At 46.3% G+C, this 17,115-nt stretch overlaps 1 protein-coding gene across 1 annotated transcript in view; it reads right to left on the bottom strand.

Moving 5' to 3' along the window:
* Positions 1-17,115, bottom strand: part of L1CAM (L1 cell adhesion molecule) — a 1,053,451-nt gene that overhangs the window by 93,322 nt on the left and 943,014 nt on the right. Inside the window, exon 24 of the mRNA XM_082263926.1 lies at positions 4,173-4,298. Coding sequence (XP_082120052.1) covers positions 4,173-4,298 — 126 coding nt within the window. The remainder of the gene's footprint in view (positions 1-4,172; positions 4,299-17,115) is intronic.

The following is a 17,115-nucleotide window of genomic DNA, read 5'->3' as shown; positions in this document are numbered from 1 at the left end:
CAAAAAGATCCGTTCACCCGTCTGAGGAAGGCAGGAGGGACAACTATAGGGAGAGCCTGTAGCACATAAAGCAGACGGGGCATTACGTTCATCTTGATAATATTACAACGTCCAAACCATGAGAACATACCCCACTGCCACCCCTCCAAATCCTTTCTACTTTGAGTAAGAAGAGGAGAAAAGTTACATTCAAAAAGCCGGTCAGGGCAGTTTGGGAGATAAATACCAAGATATTTGATATGAGAGGAGCTCTATTTAAAAGGAAAGTCAGCCCTGGGCAAGGACGACAGAGCGGATAGTGTCGCGACCGTAAGAGCTTTGGATTTTTGTTGGCTTATTTTGTAAGACGATAAGGTTTCATATATACAAAACTCCCTCAAGAGATTGGGGGGAGAGGTGAGTGGTTTGGTGAGGAAAAAGAGGCGATCGTCGGCGTTCACCGCTACTTTCGGTGAGAGTGATGAAGAGACCGATAGCCCTGCAATGTCATCTTTGGCCCGGACCGTCCTCAGAAAGGGCTCCAATGTCAAGATGAAGATCAGAGGAGACAGGGGCACCCCTGGCGAATTCCATTAGTAATCTCCAAAGGTCTGGAGAGCGTGTGATTGATTTTGACATTCGCTGAGGGCTGGGAATATATCGCACGGATACAAGGCATCATAAGCTGTCCCATACCTATGTACCCCAGGGCCTCGGTCAAGAACATCCAATTTACCCGATCAAATGCCTTCTCGGCATCCGTCGAGAGGATCAACATAGGAGTCCTTCAGGAATAAGTCATATGAAGCAGGTCAATCGCCTTTGTGGTGTTATTTCTAGCCTCACGGGTGACTACAAAGCTCACCTGGTCGTTGTGGACCAACTGCGGAATCAGGGAGGCCAAGCGCGACGCCAAGATCTTGGTGAAGAGTTTCAGATCAATGTTAAGATATGTGTTATCCCATACCATCCCATGCACCTAGTACCTAGTGTCAATGGCCACCATCCCGATAAGTAGAGAAAAGGAGGGAACCCCCCGATTGTTTGGGACAATAAATGCCACTTGACACTAAGGCTCCATGTACACGGGACGTTGTAAATGGCCGTTTAGGAGCAGTTGGGCGTTTTTTTTCAGAAGCCCCTGAACCCACCTGCATGTTACCTTATCTGTTCATGTACACAGGGTCGTTTACAGTAATTTGCAGGCCGTTGAATTCAGGGACGTTTTTTGGAACGCAATTATTTGTGTTCGAACTTGTGTTTCCCGGTGTTTCAAACGCAAAAACGGGACTGAACAGGACCGAACGTGATGAAGTACGTTCAGCCACGTTATACGTTTTTTTTTTCTTCCATTCAAAATCAATGGTTCCCTATGGGATCCTATTGATTTGAATGGAAGTCGCACCGCAAGTCGGATCAGGATGACTTGCGCTGTAAGAATCTTGAGGGGGAACTCCACGCCAAAAATGGGAAAAAAACTGCGTGGGGCCCCCCCCCCCAGGTTCCAAACCAGGCCCTTTGGGACTGGTATGGAATTTGAGGGTAGCCTCACGCCGAAAAAACGATGTGAGGTCCCCCCCAAAATCCATAACAGACCCTTATCCGAGCACACAGCCCGGTAGGGCAGGAAGGGGGAGGGGACGAGCGAGCGGCCCCAGCCCCCCCGGACCATACCAGGCCACATGCCCTCAACATGGGGGGGTGTTGGTGCTTTGGGGCAGGGGGAGCTCTGCACCCCCCACCTCAAAGCACCTTGCCCCCATGTTGATGGGGACAAGGGCCTCATCCCCACAACCCTGGCCAGTGGTTGTGGGGGTCTGCGGGCAGGGGGCTCATCAGAATCTGGAAGCCCCCTTTAACAAGGGGGCCCCCCAGATCCCGGACCTCCTCCCTATGTGAATGGGTAGGGGTACACTGTACCCCTACCCATTCACCCCAAAAAAGGCAGTGTATGTAAATAACGACAGGAGACGTTTTGGAAAGTTCTTGGCTCTGGTCTTCTCCCTCTCCGCTCTTCTTGTCTTCTGCTCTTTTGCTGTCTGCTCTTCTGCTATCCAATCTTCTGCTCTTTTGCCCTCGGCGCTTCTTCTTCCTCCTCCAATCCTCCTCCGACGCTGTCGCCGGTGATTATGCCGGTCTCCGGAGCTTGTTATATAGCTATTAGGGGTGTGGCCTCCCGATGACGTCATCTGTGTCAGGAGGGGGTGGGGCCTCCCGATGAAATCATCGAGAGGCCACGCCCCTAATGGCTATATAACAAGCTGCAGAGACCGGAGACTGGCATAATCACCGGGGACAGCGTCGGAGGAGGATCGGAGGAGGAAGAAGAAGAGCCGAAGGCAAAAGAGCAGAAGATCGGACAGCAAAAGAGCAGAAGACAAGAAGAGCAGAGAGGGAGAAGACCAGAGTGGAGAAGTCCGGATGAAGATTTTTAATAAACTTTCCAAAACGTCTCCTGTCGTTATTTACATACACTGCCTTTTATGGGGTGAATGGGTAGGGGTACAGTGTACCCCATACCCATTCACATAGGGAGGGGGTCCGGGATCTGGGGGGCCCCCTTGTTAAAGGGGGCTTCCAGATTCCGATGAGCCCCCTGCCCGCAGACCCCCACAACCACCGGCCAGGGTTGTGGGGATGAGGCCCTTGTCCCCATCAACATGGGGGCAAGGTGCTTTGAGGTGGGGGGTGCAGAACTCACCTTGCCCCAAAGCACCAACACCCCCCCATGTTGAGGGCATGTGGCCTGGTATGGTCCAGGGGGGGCTGGGGCCGCTCGCTCGTCCCCTCCCCCTTCCTGCCCTACCGGGCTGCGTGCTCGGATAAGGGTCTGGTATGGATTTTGGGGGGGATCCCACGTCGTTTTTTTGGTGTGGGGCTACCCTCAAATTCCATACCAGACCCGAAGGGCCTGGTTTGGAACCTGGGGGGGACCCCCACGCAGTTTTTTTTCCCATTTTTGGCATGGAGCTCCCCCTCAAGATTCTCACAGCGCAAGTCGCGCAGCAATTCGGATCATCCTGATCCGACTTGTGGTGCGACTTCCATTCAAATCAATAGGCTCCCATAGGGAACCATTGATTTTGAATGGAGGCAGAAAAAACGCTGCTAAAAGCAACGTGGCCAAACGTAAAATAACGCCAATGGAAAAAGCTACTGAAAGCACGTTTAACAGCTGCTTTTTCCCAGCGTCAGAACTAGCTTTGCAGGACGTTTTTTCTAACGTCCCGTGTACATGGAGCCTAAAAGACACGACTAAAGAGTAAAAATATCAAAACTTTATTTTATACAAAAAAAGAGGCAAATTGTATATACAACCAATAAACAAATGGTAGACGAAAGAAGCTAAAAATTGCATGCAAGGACAGATCAATTTTTAGCTTCTTTCGTCTACCATTTGTTTATTGGTTGTACAGTATATACAATTTGGCTCTTTTTTTGTATAAAATAAAGTTTTGATATTTTTACTCCTTAGTCGTGTCTTTTAGTGTCAAGTGGCATTTATAGTCCCAAACAATCGGGGGTTCCCTCCTTTTCTCAGATCAATGTTAAGGAGCGAGATGGGTCGATAGTTCTGGCACAGGAGGGGGTCCTTCCCTTCCTTCGCTATCAGTGATATGGGCTCGAAGTGAGTCTACCGGGAACTCAGCCCCCAATCCCGCCGCAATTTACGCGGAGAAGTGTGGAGAGAGAATGTCCTCAAAACATTTATAGTACAGAAGAGAATAGCCGTCATGACCCAGGGCCCTACACCCTTTTGTCTCAGTCAGAGCTCTGGATAATTTGGCGGGCTGAAGCGGCTTGTCCAGTCGCTCGAGTTCTTCTAGGGGAAGACTCGGAACGCCCGAGGTACGGATATAGTCCCGGATCGCAGGGCGGGAGCAGTCGTGGGCGTCAGACGAGGTCTCGGAAGCCAGGTTATACAAGGAGGTATAATATCAGCGGAAAACCTCCGCTATCTCCTCCGTTGTCTGTACCTTCTGCTGCGAGGTCGTAAGTATTTCAGGGATGAACATCTGTGCTCTCTGTTGGCGAACTGCTCTCGCTAAGATCTTTCGTTATTCTTTTTTAAGATATCTAATAACAAACTTTTTTTCTTTTTTTTACATAGAAAGATTTGTACAATTTAAATAAGAGTGGCAGAGTAGAAGTTGAAAGTAGCTAAACATGTTTAAAGGAAGGTTAGGTCTCACCTGAGTACTTGCCCCCTTTGCTGCGTTTGATGAAGCACAGGATGAGAAGGATAAGCAGCAGCAGTACAATAGCACTTATCAGCCCAATAAACCAGCTCTCTGTAGCGAATCCTTCACGACTAACTGCTGTAAAATGATATAGAGTGACAGATATTCAGCAAAGAGGAAGAGATGAAAGTGATATTTTTCTTTATGCTTGTAGCAATTACTTATTAGCTGTTTGAAATGTTAGAAACAATTACAGTCTGTGCAACATTAGTAGCCTGAGCAATATTTTTAATGTGATATAAAAATTGGTCTATATACATACTTGTCAAGAAACTAGCATTACAGATTACTGAAGGCTGCCATTGCTGATCTCTCCATTTAAGAATTCTAGGTTCCTTGTTGTCATGCTGATGTCTAAATCATTACCCAGAACAAGTATAGAGAAGTGTTTCTTAACCTTTTTTTAAGGCAAGGCATCCTTTAAGCTTATACACAATCTGGAGGCACCCTATTCTAAAATGTAAAAAACAAAAGCAATACATAATGCAGCAACATCCACACATGTAGGACACCAAACATTAAAACACCTTTGTTGACTAGTATTTCAGAGTTTCTCTTATCCCTCAGTTTTACTTTCTCACTTAGCTAACATGACCTCAGTGCTGACGGAAAAGCGCAGGGGAGCTGTGCAGGCACCCAATGTCTTCTTTATCAACCAACGATGTCATTGGTTGTTAGAACACTGTGGCACAATGAAAACCTTTGGCTTTGTGCAATTAAAATGCAAGCTTCATCCAAGTGGGACAAGTGTTAGGCCGCAGGCCTATATTTGTGGGAGGAGCTAGCGTGCCTTTAAGACGCTGCTCCTCCCCTCCTTGCCTGCCGCGTCACATCGCTGTCATCGGACAGCCGAACTTCCGGTCCTCCAGGCCCCACGGGATGTGCAGCGGACACTGCCGACTCCCGCTGACACCGCCGACTCCCGCTGGCACCGCCGACTCCCGCTGGCACCGCCGACTCTGCTGACACCCCCGCCACTGCCGCCGTTTCCCTCCGGTCCCGCCTCCAGCTTGCCAGCTTCCTGCACTATCATCCTCCGCTCGGGCGGCCCGTCCATCCATCCGGCCGCCGGGTGGCAGGTACCACTGGGGGGGGGGGTTCCTGCGGGGGCTTGATTTTTGCCTTGCCTGCACCAGGCCACGGCTTGCTGCATACGAGGGTTTTTTGGGGGGTCTTGTTCTGCCTTGCCTGCACCAGGCCACGGCATGCTCCATACAAGGGTTTTTGGGGGGGGGTCTTGTTTCTGCCTTGCCTGCACCAGGCCACGGCCCTGCTTCTTACTACACTCTCTGTCTTTACCACTGTTACTAGCTGTACAGCTCTATGCTGTATTACTATTGCTACTATGTGTACTGTTGCCCTGCCTATGGACACTGCTTGTTACTATGGGTACTACTCTAATACTATGGTGACTAGGGGTACTGCTACTGCTAATACTTTTGCTATGGGTTTGATACTCTTATACTATTGTTACTATGGGTACTGCTACCTTAATACTGTTGTTACTAGGGGTACTACTACTCTGCTCATACTACTTTGCTATGAGTATTGCTACTTTGGGAAAAAAAAAAAAAAACTATTGTTACTATAGGTATTGCTACTCTAATTCTAATTACTATGCGTACTACTCTGGAATACTATTTTACTATGGGTACTGCCGCAATGTTACTGTTACACTACTGTTACCTATTGGACTGTTGCTATACGTGCCGTTACACTCCTATATCTGTGTTCTACTGGTTACAACTACACGACTATACTGGTTAATACCACAACTAACTGCATACCGATACACTGCTATGCTGTTACTGTATGCACCATGGCAGTATGTACTACTACATCAATTACTACCGCACGCGCTACAACCTTACACCTACGGATGCGCTGCCAATACCATTACCTTACATGTACTTTTGCCATACATGCCGTCACGCATGTCACTACTGTGGACGCTACTATACGGCCACGCTACATCACTGATGATACTATTTCTACCATATTTACTGCTATACACTATTTTCATCACTACTAACGCTGTTTCTACCGCCTGTGCTACGGCATACGCTGCTACACTACATGACTACCAACACTATCGCTACCGCATGTATTACCGCATTATACTACTACACTACTTATGCTACTACCATGTGTACTACTACTACTTCTTCGTTGATATATTGCACTACCCCTTCATCAAGCCCCCGTATAGGGTTAGAGAACTGGCTATTTTAGGGCTAGGCGCTGGCCTTAGTCTCCCTGGTAGCTGGTCCCGCGAGGCCAACTCCCCAATCTCTACACGGAGATTTACGCCCTCGGGCCAAATCATAGTTAGTGCCTCGCATCCACCCATCTCTTGGGGTCATAGTTAGGGCCTCACCTGTCACGGCCACACGTTTTAAATATTTTACCGTCACCGAGAGGCCAACCCCCCGCCACCACGCTAGTGGCTCGTGCCCCACGCCCAAATCATAGATAGAGCCTCTCACCTGCCGCTCGGCAACTAGCAGGGCCTAACCTGTCACGGGGTAGTCAGCTTTAGCTTCGGCACTAGTTAGCCAGCCAGTTCTGTTTTAACTCAACAGTGTTTGTTTAACCAAGTTTTCCTTTGTGTGTTATTTTCAGCATGTCTCAAGCAGTCAACGTAGGTGAAGGGTCGTCTCCCCCGGGCACACCCACTAGGCCTACCACCCCCTGTGAGAACTGGTACCCCCAGGGAATTCCGAGAACCTTCCATGTCAGGCCCCCTTTTAAGACCCTGGACCATCCCCAGGATTTCTTCTGTTTTGCACCACAGGCGCACCCCCTTTTTCAGCTACGGCAAGTAGACTGATTTCTGCGAACGGCTCTCAGCACATCCTGGGGATCCCGGACTGGGTACCAGCTCTCGGGATTACGGACGGACTTACAAGGGACGCTAGACACCATTTCATGATCACTACTATCAAACAGTGACAGACTGTCCAAACTGGAAACGCTGGCCATCCCACGTGGCCTCACCTCCCTCTAAACCGTTACAGGCTCTCGCTCCTAACAGCTGACAGAGCAGGCCCCAGCCTCGCCTTTTCTCCCCTTCTGCTTCCCCAGTCTTTACCCCAGCACACGTGGTCCTCCCCAGCCCTCCGCAAGGACATCTTAGAGGGGAAGGACATGTATCTGGTTGAGACCCAAGACTCAACAAGCTTCCATACCAGATTTTGTCCTAGCCTTCGGCATTTACAGGGACGTTGCGTGTTCCGCGCGTCTGTAATGCCGGAAGGTATTAGGTTTTACCTTCTCGTAGTGGTTGACTTGGGCCTCAAGTACGGGGGGTTTTCTTGTTCTACGATGTCCACAAGTCTGTATCAGCAAGCAGTGGCAGCCCTGGCCCAGTTTAACCTCCGTTCTCACTGGAGCCTCTTGGGTTTGGAAATATTTTTCAGTATTTTGCAGGCTTAGTGCCCCCATCTTGGGCAGTCTGCTCTTCCACCTCTCATACTGCCGACTTGTGCCCCTTGGAGGCTGATCCCTGCTTTCCTGGTTCCTCAGGGGGGAGCTAGTAAGCCGATCAACGTAGCCTAAGGGACAAGCTTGGTCGCCCCGTCATTTTTTTTTTGGCTCAATTCTGCAATAACCTTAATGGAGGTGCCTGTAATTTTAGCACCTGCAGACTGTACGTCTGTTCCATATGCTTTTAGGGCCCATGCCAAATCCATGTGCCTTCCAAGCCTCCTGGCGCACAAGCTCAATTGGGATAGCCACCAGCGCATATTCCAATAAACATCTTGTTATTAAGCTGTCTGCTCTTCGTCCGTCCACTACCCCGAGCCGGAATTTGCCCTCATTCCATCTACCAATTCTCTCGTTACTATTTCACCGTGGTTAATGCCATTCAAGCAATCTTGGAGGCAGGTAGGGCGAATGGCTCAGTTAGTCCGATTACTCCTACGCCTTGAATTGTTACCCCTCGTCCCTCCTTATGGCATGTTCATGGTGTCAAGGGCAGAAGAAGGTTACTTTGCTGTTAGTCTCACGTTGGGGCCTAGAGTAGCCCGAGAAGATTCTACAGATTTGCTGAGACTCTCTGCTGGTTCCTCCTCTTTTTCTCGAGGTGCCCCACGATGTTACATCACATGGTTGATTTCCTGTTGGTCATACATTGCGACTGAAACCCTGTCAGTCAAAGGTACTGTAGCACTGTTACTACCTTAGGCGTCCCCCTGTCACTAGACATAGACTACTGTACCCACCACTAGACTAGTCCTCTTAGGCACCACACTCGTTTCCAACACCACGCAGTCTAGTCTCCCCGGGGTCAAGCTTGGGCGTTTTCGCAAGGATGTGTTCAAGTTCCTACAAGTTGGAACTTTTACTCGTAAGGATCTTCATTCTGGTAGGTTCTTTGAACTTCGCAATGCGCATTATTCCCCAAGGTAGGTCAATTATTTCTAGGCCGTTGGGCTTATTACCGGGCCTCGCAGATGAACTTTGGTCACTCAGATTCCCCGGCTAGGACTGACCTGGCCAGGTGGATGGAATTCCTGGTTCACTGGCATTGGGGTCTCCATGTTCATCCCACCGTGATCTGCCCAATCCCCAGTGTCTGGATGGTCGCAGCCGCCGGTACCGGGTTTGCAGCAACATATTAACTCTTGGTTAGGTGTTTGTTGGCCGGAAGAGTCTCGTGGCTTACCTGCCTCTCGCGAGTCTTCGCCTTATTAGGAATTTACCCAATAGTGACAGCGGCTTCGCATAGGGCCAAATCCTGGACAGGTATGGCTGTGAAGTGTTAGTGTCAACTAGGCAGTCTGCGACGTAATCATTTAGGGCCGTTCATCTTCCTTGATCATGAGGCGTGTTCGCTGGCTGACCTGGTTGGCGGCCACCTTTCAGTTCTTCCTCTTCTGCGAACACATCACAAGTTCCCCAAATTCGTCAAGTTGATCCTGGGCTAGCCTGGATTTGGCTCACAGTGTCAATTGTCTCGGGTAGCCTTGTCCGCGTACACCAGGAGGGCTTGCGTCAGAATCATGACCATCTCCCAAGGTCCTCAGTAGAATTCGTCTTACACGGTCGTTCAGGTAACCATGGTCGCATTCGCTGTTTTTGCCACCTTTCAGCTCAGACTTTCATATAACACGTTCAAACTTTACTTTGTCTGGCATACAAACCACGCCTTGTCATCTACTCCAATCTTTCTCCTTTCCTCAAGGCTTGCCTGGGAAAGGATGTATTGAAGGGTTGCAAGGTAGTTCATCACGAGACTACAAACGTTGCCCATAGATGGGAAATCCCAGTCCATTCTGGCGTACTGGACACATCACCATTCGAACCTCATACAAACCTAGTCATCAACCTCCATTTATGTAGCCTCTAGGGGTTCCTTTGTCCCGGAAATTCACCTTTGCAACCCAGTCAGATAGGCAATCATGCCTCCTCAATGAGGTTTAGGTAGGTAGAGGACCACTGTCCTTTCACTTCGACGTTCAAAGGCCGGGCAGATATACCATCCGTTGGCATCCCCTTCTACCCGTCCGAGGAAACTGGTGCCCAGTTGGAATCCTGAACATCTACCAGCTCAGGACACTCCCAGCCGCTCACCGCTATTCTCCCTGTCAGGTAGGCCCCTAAACACTACTTAATTTATATTTTACTTTCGCTCATTGTGCATTGAATTAGGCTGAGACCCCTCATCGCATTCCGGACATTCGTTTCAGAACAGGGGGGGCTTCTGCTGCTTCTAGTGCCAACACGCCAGGGCTCATAATTAAGAACTAAGGCGGTGGGAATCAGCTATTTTCCACGCATACACCCCACACCCAGGGTAAGAGGTAAGGTTAGCCTTCAAGAATCTTGTATCATAAGTTGTGTCATGAATAAGTGTGTTTACTGCTTCCTTTTTGCCATCTTTTATTTACAGACCTACCCCCTACGTCGGCTCCGGCACACCACACCGACTTTATCCATACTTGCAGTTTCTAATCATCATTATCATTAATTAACCGACCACAAGTGTTAGGCCGCAGGCCTATATTTGTGGGAGGAGCTAGCGTGCCTTTAAGACACTGCTCCTCCCCTCCTTGCCTGCCGCGTCACATCGCTGTCACCCCACCCACCTTCACCCTTTTTATTTATACTATATCCTTCGGGGGGCCCTCTTTTATTTACAGGCCTACCCCCTACGTCGGTTCCGGCACACCACACCGACTTTATCCATACTTGCAGTTTCTAATCATCATTATCATTATTTAACCGACCACAATTTGTAGGCATTTTGATATCCCTAAAGAAACCCGAAAGCACCATGGTTGAAAAAAGCTGGTATTTGTGTTATTTAAAAGTCAGCCAGTCAACTTAGTATTTTCAGAAGTAGGCTGACATTGGCAGCCGCCACAATTTTGTTATGACAGATTACCTGTAAAAGGACATTCATGGGGATATAGGTATAGTAAAGGCGGTCTGAATCTTATGACAGTTTCATATATCTATTTGGGTCTTCTGTGGCGTGATATTCCTACCACATAACCTAAATTTGCTGCTGCCAACCACTGAGTGTTGGAGTGTTCCTACCCACTTTAAACAAGTTTATCTTTTCATAGTGTATGGTCTATAAAAAAGCAATAAAAAATACAACACAAAATGCGGTGGCCACACTGCATGGCTGCGGCAGCCGTCGGTGATGGCTGGGAAAATCAAGCACAAACATCTACCAATGAAGTCCTGCAGAGATATGAGAAATTGTAGAATGGTTCAACTCTTCAGCATACCGTACCATAAAAATAAAATGTCACTTTTAGGTAAACCGATTCTTCAACGCCTCCCCACTTACAATCTCCATATTATAAAAATATATTAATATGCATCCTCAAACAGATTATTAGGTGCCACTCATGCTGGTTACTAGCTCTGTGACAGTTCTGCATCTGACAGCGGTCATGTCAGATACAGCAATCAAGATCTAAGATCTCAAAGCTGCTATATATATAGCTTGTTCTTTCAAACAAAAGAATGGCACTATGAAAGAAGCAGTCAGCAGACTGGGAAAAGTGAAATGCAAAATCGTGAGTAAAAAAAAAAAAAAAATTAAAAATTTGCTTTTTAAAATGTTTGTCCATTTTTTTAGCTTATATTAAAAAAATTTTTAGAGGTACATTTCAAAGTTAAACAATGTACCAATTAAAAACTGCATATTGTATGTGTTAAAAAAGGGTGTACAAATTCTAACTGCAAGTAAGTCAAAAAGTTATGCTACTAAAATTACCATTTGTTTCCATCATTACAACCTAAGTTGTAATTCCTTTTTTGGATGTTTGTTGTAGATTCATGGCTCAGGAAGTATGGCAGACAGTATGAAAGACAAATTAATCAGCATAACAGTAATCTAAAGATTAAATCGTAGATCTTCAAAAAAATCTAAAAAAAAGTGTGACACCCAAAATTGAGTTGCTTCAAAGCGGCTCTTCAGTCATTTTTTCATCTTTCCACCTATTAAATCCTCTGCCTTTGATGTTTTAACTTTAGATAGTAAAACATTTTTTTTTCTGGCAGTAAATACCTTATACAGCCCACTTCCTCTTTCTTGTCTGGTAATTAGCCTAGGCTAATGACATCATACACAGCTCTCTCTCTCTCACTCTCATGAGAGTTTTCCAGCAAGTCATAGGAGAGCCAATGAGAGCTGCAGAGCTGTAGGTGGCTGGATGGGGCGGAGATAACAGGAGACCACAGAGATCCATGAGTAATCCTCAAGAAAGAAATGTGCAGGCAAGCAGTGGTGTGAGTGTGTATGTCTGTAAATATGTGTATGTATACATGTCTGTAAATATGTGTATGTATACATGTCTGTATATATGTTTATGTGTATATATATATATATATATACAGTCTGGTCCATAAATATTGGGACATCGACACAATTCTAATCTTTTTGGCTTTATACACCACCACAATGGATTTGAAATGAAACAAACACGATTTGCTTTAACTGCAGACTTTCAGCTTTAATTTGAGGGTATTTACATCCAAATCAGGGGAACGGTGTAGGAATTACAACAATTTGTATATGTGCCTCCCACTTTTTAAGGGACCAAAAGTAATGGGACAATTGGCTGCTCAGCTGTTCCATGGCCAGGTGTGTGTTATTCCCTCATTATCCCATTTACAAGGAGCAGATAAAAGGTCCAGAGTTCATTTCAAGTGTGCTATTTGCATTTGGAATCTGTTGCTGTCAACTCTCAATATGAGATCCAAAGAGCTGTCACTATCAGTGAAGCAAGCCATCATTAGGCTAAAAAAACAAAACAAACCCATCAGAGAGATAGCAAAAACATTAGGTGTGGCCAAATCAACTGTTTGGAACATCCTTAAAAAGAAAGAAAGCACCGGTGAGCTCAGAAACACCAAAAGACCCGGAAGACCACAGAAAACAACTGTGGTGGATGACCGAAGAATTCTTTCCCTGGTGAAGAAAACCCCCATTTACAACAGTTGGCCAAATCAAGAACACTCTCCAGGAGGTAGGTGCATGTGTGTCAAAGTCAACAATCAAGAGAAGACTTCACCACAGTGAATACAGAGGGTTCACCACAAGATGTAAACCTTTAATGAGTCTCAAAAACAGGAAGGCCAGATTAGAGTTTGCCAAACAACATCTAAAAAAGCCTTCACAGTTCTGGAACAAAATCCTATGGACAGATGAGACCAAGATCAACTTGTACCAGAGTGATGGGAAGAGAAGAGTATGGAGAAGGAAAGGAACTGCTCATGATCCAAAGGATACCACCTTATCAGTGAAGCATGGTGGTGGTAGTGTCATGGTGTGGGCATGTATGGCTGCCAATGGAACTGGTTCTCTTGTATTTATTTATGATGTGACTGCTGACAAAAGCAGCAGGATGAATTCTGAAGTGTTTCGGGCAATATTATCTGCTGATATTTAGCCAAATGCTTCAGAACTCATTGGAGGGCACTTCACAGTGAAGATGGGACAATGACCCGAAGCATACTGCGAAAGCAACCAAAGAGTTTTTTAAGGGAAAGAAGTGGAATGTTATGCAATGGCCAAGTCAGACCTGAATCGGATTGAGCATGCATTTCACTTGCTGAAGACAAAACTGAAGGGAAAATGCCCCAAGAACAAGCAGGAACTGACAGTTGCAGTAGAGGCCTGGCAAAGCATCACCAGGGATGAAACCCAGCGTCTGGTGATGTCTATGCGTTCCAGACTTCAGGTTGTAATTGACTGCAAAGGATTTGCAACCAAGTTTTAAAAAGTGAAAGTTAGATTTATGATTGTTAATCTGTCCCATTACTTTTGGCCCCTTAAAAAGTGGGAGGCACATATACAAACAGTTGTAATTCCTACACCGTTCACCTGATTTGGATGTAAATACCCTCAAATGAAAGCTGAAAGTCTGCAGTTAAAGCACATCTTGTTTGTTTCATTTCAAATCCATTGTGGTGGTGTATAGAGCCAAAAAGATTAGAATTGTGTTAATGTCCCAATATTTATGGACCTGACTGTATATATACACATTTATAAATAAATATATATATATGCGTGCGTGTGTATATATGTGTATGTGTCTGTGTGCCTATGTGTGTCTGTGTAAATGCAGGAAGTGAACTTGTAGCAGCTTCAGCTGCCCACAGTTAAAATGGCTGCAGCCAGACTAATGCTGGCCATATACTATACTAAAAATTGTTCAAACTCATTTTCGAAAAACTAACACTTGGCCGTGAGAGCAAACGATTGTGCCATTGTGTAATAACCCGATAAATCGTTCAATGGACATAAATGAATCAGTTTTTCACAAATACCTAGTGCAAACAGTTTGGAAGAGAAACAATAAAATCTTAAATTTATCGTTTGTTCGGCAGAAAATTTCCAAACTTGTCCTTCGTTTTTTCGGCTCAAAAACATCACAACTGCTTACCAATTAGTGCCCATTAACTGGCTGAAAAATGAAAAAAAAAACTGTCCAAATAACCAAATTTTTGCATAGTGTATGGCCAGCATTAGTAGAGGGAGATTTGTGCAGTATATTTGGCAAGTGCAGAATCACAGTATATATAAATTAATATGCAAAGTGGTTGGGAGGAAGCTTCAGAATGGCAAAGGTGTTTTTATTACAAGTTATGTGAGCAGACTGTGGTTCCTCTTTAATCACCATTCTAACCCTCACATACACTACCCTATATCTGGGCTAATTCATGCAGTGGTAAGATAAGAACTATGGTTACAAATGTAGTTTCTATTAACAGCTCTGATAAATAAAGAGTGGCTCAGCATAAGCAGGGAAGAACGCTGCAGCTGAAAGGCTTATCTATGATCCAGGTGGCCTTTGTAGGAACTCTTCTACCCCTGGCCGAAGCAAGCCTGGCTACCTAGCTATTTACTGAGAAAGAAAAGGAAGGCAGAGATAGGAGTCATTACCCCTAAATGATTCTGATCCTAAGAGGTCTTATAATATCCTGAGGTGAGTGGTTTCTGTTGTTCCATCCAGACAGATCCTGTGGTGTAATATTGTTATATTACACCACAGGATCTGTCTGGATACCACAATGAAAACCAATGAAAACCACATTACCTCTTAGGATCAGAATGCTTCAGGGGTAATGGCTCTTATCTCCACCTTCCTAATATTGACCTTTTTAATATATAGTCAAAAGTTGGAGGTGAGAATTTAGTGTGGAAGGTTGGAGATCAAGAGTGTTTCACCTATGTGCAGTATTGGAATCTATCATGGATTAAAACACAGACCTTTGGAAGATACATTATTTGGACTTTATTAATATTTTTTTTAAATCAGAAAAAACTTTTATTGAGAGATGGCATAAAACAGAAAAAACACCGTACAAAATATATAGAAATCAGGGCAGATATACATACAACCATAAAGGATCACAGAAGACAATGCTGTACAGTGCATAGAGCAGAACCATAAGGGAATAACAATGCAATGTCATATGCAGTATGTAAAAATAAAACTAAAAAAAAAAAGGTTATAACAACAAACCTAACATAGTGTGCTGCCATCATCCCAACTGCCAACAATTTACCAACACCTACATAAGCAATCGGTTTAAGATGAGTTGAGGGGGAGCTACTCCAGGAGAGGCTAACCAGGAACCCCACATGCTCTCGAATTTTGAAGGTGTTTTCCTATGGTAATAGGTGTGTTTCTCACGTGTCAAAATAGAGTTAACAGAATGGATCCACTGCGCACCAGTGGGGGGGCTAGAAGACATCCACAATCTAGCAACAGTGGCGGCTGGTGAAGTTTTAAGATGGTGGGGCGCAAGACCCCGCCCTTCCATTTTGACCCCTCCCATTTCTAAGAAGCCACACCCCTTATAGACTCCACCCATTTTGTCCCCTGTATTTTGCTTGAGTGAACAAATTCTCCCAATATATCACATATTAAGGGGTCCATCAGTACTAGTATATACCATAATAGGGAGCAGGGGCCCTATTATGGGATATACTGTGAGAGACACCCCATTATGGGATACACTAACTGAGAGTGGCACAAACCCCACAGTACAAACCCCCCAGCACAAATCCCTCAAGCAAAAACCCCCTAGCACAAACCCCACAGTACAGACCCCCTAGCACAAACCCCACAGTACAGGCCCCCTTTCAATGCAGTGACCAGCGTACATGCCCCCTTCAATCTAGTGACCAGTATACATGCCCTCTTCAATGTATTGACCAACATACATGCCCCCTTCAATGTAGTGACTAGTATACATGCCCCCTTCAATGTAGTGACCAGCATACATGCCCCCTTCAATGCAGTGACCAGTATATATGCCCCCTTCAATGCAGTGACCAGTATACATGCCCCCTTCAATGCAGTGACTAGTATACATGCCCCCTTCAATGCACAGTGACCAGTATATATATGCCCCTTTCAATGCACAGTGACCAGTATATATGCCCCCTTCAATGCAGCAGAGACCAGTATATATGCCCCCTTAAATGCAGCAGAGACCAGTATATATGCCCCCCTCAATGCACAGTGACCAGTATATATGCTCCCTTCAATGCAGCAGAGACCAGTATATATGCCCCCTTCAATGCAGCAGAGACCAGTATATATGCCCCCTTCAATGCACAGTGACTAGTATACATGCCCCCTTCAATGCACAGTGACCAGTATATATGCCCCCTTCAATGCAGCAGAGACCAGTCTATATGCCCCCTTCAATGCACAGTGACCAGTATATATGCCCCCTTCAATGCACAATGACCAGTATATATGCCCCCTTCAATGCAGCAGAGACCAGTATATATGCCCCCTTCAATGCAGCAGAGACCAGTATATATGCCCCCTTCAATGCAGCAGAGACCAGTATATATGCCCCCTTCAATGCACAGTGACCAGTATATATGCCCCCTTCAATGCACAGTGACCAGTATATATGCCCCCTTCAATGCAGCAGAGACCAGCGTGTGTGCGTGCCCCTCCTCCCTGAGACTTCACTCACCTCTGGTGCTGTCTTCCGAGTCCTAGTCCTCCATGCGTGCCGCTCGTTACCGTCCCGACTCCCTGGCGCTCCGCCAGACCGGACGTCCTCTTCAGTTCTTCCTCCGCCGCCCGCTGCCCTCTTGTCTGACGTCGGGACGGTGCGTGACTAACGCACGCACCGCCCCTCATGCAACGTCACCCGGGATGTCCTCTATGATTGGTCCAGGCTGGAGACTGGACCAATCACAGCCAGGATATCACGAACGTGGGGGTGTCCTAGTGCTATGTCCTGCGCCCAGCCAATCGGCGCCTCTTCTGGGTCGTAAACCCCACCCCCCCACAGCCTCCACATAGGCCGGCGAACACAATTTTTTTTTCAAAACTTTATTGCTCTTTTTGTAATTTTTTTTCCTTTCTTTTAGGGGGGGGGGTGGCGCCCTGGCGCC

The sequence above is a fragment of the Pelophylax lessonae genome (assembly GCF_965119305.1).
Source record: "Pelophylax lessonae genome assembly, chromosome: 7".
In the NCBI taxonomy this organism is placed as follows: Eukaryota; Metazoa; Chordata; class Amphibia; order Anura; family Ranidae; genus Pelophylax; species Pelophylax lessonae.
This window is presented reverse-complemented; position numbering and strand designations above follow the sequence as displayed.